Genomic DNA, 4,948 nt, shown 5'->3' with positions numbered 1-4,948 from the left:
TAGATGTGATGTGAGTTGCAGCAAGTTAACATGCATTATTTCTGTACCTCTATTTATAGCATTTTGAGAAGCTTCTAATTAACTTGTCCACAAATATAATATAATGTACATGTACGTCCTGAAGCAGAATCACATGTTTTTCTATTACCAGTACCATCTATGTAAGTTGTGTTTTGTTAGAACATGCAACCCTAACTTGGTCCCGTGCAACAGTTCACAAATCACACATGATGAGATGTAAATTGTACTAGGTAGGTCTGATGTGACGAGCTCGACTATAAAAACGTTGATAAGGAAAGTTGATATATCACTAACTTCCCTCATAAAATATCACATGTTGTATCAACTCGACCACCCTAAACAAAAAAGTTTGGCCTTCTTTTTTTATTCACCTTTAATATCCCCCCCTTGATTTTGTATGTATATATATGTTGCATTCCTTGCTCTTTTTAATGTTATTATCAAATAAATTTAAATGTACTTAGGCTCATGACAAAAGAGAATAGGTGACATGTGAGGGTGTTAATTTACGATATAATTAAATTAAAAATTTTCAGATTAGTCTTATGCTTTAAAACTTTAGTCAAAACTTGGGCCAAACACAATACAAAAAAAAAAAAAAAAAAAACACGTGTGCTTGAATATGCTTAATCATAATAATGGCCAGACATTTTTAAAAAACTAGCACAATATCTCAAAAGAAGCAGATGCATATATGGGTTATAAATTAGTCCCTCGATCCCGATTTCAATTTGCTTGTCCTAATTACTATATATGATCGAGTCTGTTTATATATATATTGATTTTTAAATATGTAATTTTATTTTCAAAAATTTTAAAATTTTATCTTTGAACTCACACCAAACATTAGTAATAATTAGTTTAACCTTCATCATACTCAGAATCAAGCCAAATAAATTGACGAGACAATGGGAGTTGCATGTATGAAGTGGGGTTAAATTTCTTGAGAACTAACTCAGAAAAGATTGTATATAGTCACTTTCAAATAATTATACATTTTTTTTTATATTGGCATACAGAAATAGAGAAAAAGATAAGTCAGAATGAGTGCATAGACTTTCATTACTGGTCTTTTTCTTAATTTGCTTTCTAAAATTTCTGGAAAAAGACTTACCAAAGAAGAGTTAGTGGTGGTCCTGATTGGTTGTTTAAATTTTAAATTTCCTCTTTTGTTTGAAAATCTACCCAGCATATTATATGAACTAGAGAATATAGAAAATTTATTTGTACCCGTCTTCAGTGTCGAAGTTAGAAATTTTTCTAAGACAAGCTCAAAACTTTAGTATATATATCTAAAAAATTACTTTTAATCGGTATATGCAATATTATATAATAAAATTGTTTGACGAAAATGTTTGAGTGACCACACTTTGCATGTGAGAGACACATTTTGCTCTCGAGATTATGAAAGAAGGAAAGAAAGTAAACTATGTAAGTTCACTATACATTCCTATGAGCTCCTAGAAAAGAGAGCCTACTCTTAAAGAAATATGTCGGTGTAGTGATCAAGTCAAAATTTTCACTAAAGAGTATTAGAATATAAAGAAGTAAATTCACGAAGAAGTCAAGAGATGTCAATATTAATATATAACATGAGAAATAACTATTTTTACCTAACTATATAGCGTAATTTTCCGACGAAGGAATGTCGGTCGACACCATTCAACTTGTCTATAAATATTTTAAAAAAAAATTAATTGTATTAATTGTGTATAAACTTAATCTCAGAAAGAACTATTGAAAAACTTAAAATGTTGAAATTAATAGTTATATATGTGTTGATCGAAGACAACAAATTATTGTAATGTACAAACTCATACATCGATCGACACCTCTATAAAAACAATTATTCCTCCCTCCGTTTTAATTTGTTAATTATTTGTCTTAGTATGACCTGACATGGAATTTGAGAAAGTAATGGACTTAAACTAAACATATGTATAACATGTCGAAATATCCTCTAATCTTGTGATCTTAAACATGTCAGGTGAGATGTTGAAATCGAAGAGTTGTCAAATTAGAGAAAAGATCATGACATTCTTAAAGTAAAACAAACAAATTGAAACCGAGCCAGAGTACTACTATATAGCTAGGATGATTGTCTTTACAAGTGTAGATCTAAACTCACATGATCTTGATGAGCTCCTTCCTTCAATTCATAACCAAATCTGCTAACAGATATTGAGCTATTTGTGTTCTTCTTCCAATCTCCATTAACATACCCTGGTCTTACAAAATTAGAATAAGAATTACTAGTACTATGATGAACATGATGAGTTGCAGGTACTCTCCATAACCCCAATGAACGACTTTCATTTATATCGCGAGTTTGATGTGAAAAATAATGGCTACTACGGCCATTATTATTCACATGGCTCGCGTAAAATCCATTACTAGTAATACTACTAGCAATGTCTAATGGCGAGTGAAAATACGCGTTGTACTGATACTTTGCATACTGAGCTCTTTTAGCATGTTGACGCTCTCTTTTGTGCGCGTTTTGATGTCCACCTAGGGCTTGTGAAGTTGGGAAGTTCCTGCAACAATACTGGCATTCGAATTTTCTGTTATTATCTGTTGTTTCTTCATGACGAGGAGTTGTAGTAGTAGTAGTACCTGATAATTCTTTGCCAAAAAGCCTAATGGCTGTTTTTTCTTTTGTTGGTCTAATAAAGGGAAGTTGAGAGAAGGACTCTACATTCATCAAATCTTGAGTTTCTCTATCACTAGTTCTCTCCATGAAATTTTTGTGTTGTTTTCAATGTAGATAAGAGATAACAAGGAGGATAAATAAAAGGGTTTAGAGAAGAGAGAAGTATATATTATATGTGTTGTGTATATTTTTGGGGGTGGGACTTGATATATATTGAAAGAAGTGGTCAGATATATGGTATTAATTTGGAACTGGCTTTTCAATGTATTAATTTATGTTCATGGTAACCAGACAATATACCAATCAAGAATCTTGGAGAAATCTAGTTCAACAAATTGATATTAATTGATGTTAGGGTTTCTGAACAAAAGGCTAGTGACAAGTGGATTTATGTATTGGACTCATGTTTAGACTCATCCCAACTCATTGTGTACGTTGAGTAACACCATTATCCTATCTATAAATAGGCCCACGAGGGGTTGACGTGACCCGAATTAGAGTCACGATCAAACGTGACGCTTGCTTGATGGACTAAGTTAAGAAATAAAGTTGTGTCTTTTCTATCAGATATAGTTTTTGACATGATGGTGAATGCTCGATCCTAACACATTATTTGCTCGATATTGGATACTTATCTTTTATATATACCGTCCATATATGCTCTAGATGTCCAATCTTGACCGCGGGAGGACCAGGGTTGAATCCCGACCTATGTGACTATATATATATATATATATATATATATATATATATAGTCTGTCCAATTTTCATCTTGTAAGCTAACTTTTAAAGGGTTGAGTTAATTTTATAATTAAGTCATATATAATTATGTGTAATAATATTAATTACTCTTAACAAATAATGTAAGTTTTGTATGTGTCAATTTAGTTGAAACAAGATTCATTTCAAATGATTCAAATTTCTTGGGACCAAACTTGGGTTGAATTAATTATCCAACCTGCATATTTCTCTTAGGTGGGTCTATATATAGCAGGACCAGGTACTCATAGTTGGTGATGCTTCTTTATTACTACTATTGTCTACTTTCTTGTGTTGTTTTCACCATCATGCACTAAAATGCATGGTCCCATAAATATAAATATAAATATAAATATATATATATATATATATATATATATATATATATATAAAGAAAAAATATTAGGACTTTACTACATGATAATATCCCTCTCAAGAAATTAAAGTACATTAAAATATTATCTGTTAACATTCGAAGTAGAAGATGAAGATCGAGCAAATCAACAACAAACAATGAAAATCAGTAGAAGTTTCTAGAGAGAGAAAGTAGAGAGAAGCAGGAGCATTTTGTTATTACTGAAAAGAGAAAAAAATGAATCCTCCTATCAAAAATATCTCTGACTTGTGCATATATACATTATAGTATGGACCGGGTCATATTATGGACCATAAGCTTAACGGGCCAAGCCCAATACATAAACATAAGAGAACAATGTTGTATAATGATCCAATGAGTAATGAATAAAATCAGTCTCCAACACTCCCCCCCCCCCCCCAAGTTGGAGGGGGAAAGAACTCTCAACTTGTGTAAATAAGCATGATGTTGGACTCCAGTTAAGATCTTGGTGAATACATCAGCAAGTTGGGAGGAGCTGGAAGTATGAGAAAGAGATATCAAACCGTCAGCCAACTTTGTACGGACGAAATGGCAGTCAAGCTCAATATGTTTTATCCGCTCATGGAATACAGGGTTCTTGGCTATGTGAATGGCAGCCTGATTGTCACAAAACAGGAGAACAGGAGTGAGAGAAGACACACCAAAATCTAAAAGAAGACGAATAAGCCAAGTAATCTCCGGAACAGCTTTACTCATTGCTCGGTACTCAGCTTCAGCAGAAGAAAGGGATACCACAGCTTGCTTCTTAGACTTCCAACCAATGAGACTATCACTTAGGAGAACATAATAGCCAAAGACAAACCTGCGGCTATCAGCACAAGCACCCCAATCGCTATCACAATACACAGTAAGTGAAAGATCAGGGGCAGACGAGAGAAAAATACCAAAATCTGAAGTCCCCTTTAAATACCGAAGAAGATGCAATGCTACAGACATATGAGGTACACAAGGGGTCAGCATAAATTAACTAAGATGTTGCGCCGCAAAAGATATGTCAGGGCGTGTATGTGTTAGGAAGTTAAACTTCCCAATCAACCACCTGTATTCTTCAAGATTAGGAAGAGGAAGCCCAACCCCAGCTTGGAGCTTAGTGTTAAGCTCAAGAGGACACACCATAG

At 33.3% G+C, this 4,948-nt stretch overlaps 1 protein-coding gene across 1 annotated transcript; it reads right to left on the bottom strand.

Moving 5' to 3' along the window:
• Positions 1 to 2,009: 2,009 nt before the first annotated feature.
• On the bottom strand, positions 2,010 to 3,050 carry LOC107845145 (zinc finger protein GIS). Its single transcript, XM_047397399.1, has one exon. The coding sequence runs from the start codon at positions 2,759 to 2,761 to the stop codon at positions 2,126 to 2,128; it is 636 nt and encodes a 211-aa protein (XP_047253355.1). The 5' UTR covers positions 2,762 to 3,050; the 3' UTR covers positions 2,010 to 2,125.
• Between the last annotated feature and the right edge of the window lie 1,898 nt (positions 3,051 to 4,948).

Source organism: Capsicum annuum, chromosome 10 (genome assembly GCF_002878395.1).
Source record: "Capsicum annuum cultivar UCD-10X-F1 chromosome 10, UCD10Xv1.1, whole genome shotgun sequence".
In the NCBI taxonomy this organism is placed as follows: Eukaryota; Viridiplantae; Streptophyta; class Magnoliopsida; order Solanales; family Solanaceae; genus Capsicum; species Capsicum annuum.
This window is presented reverse-complemented; position numbering and strand designations above follow the sequence as displayed.

Bases quoted from the DNA above. Each gene is read 5' to 3' on its own strand.
- LOC107845145 (XM_047397399.1), bottom strand. From the start codon at position 2,761: ATGGAGAGAACTAGTGATAGAGAAACTCAAGATTTGATGAATGTAGAG.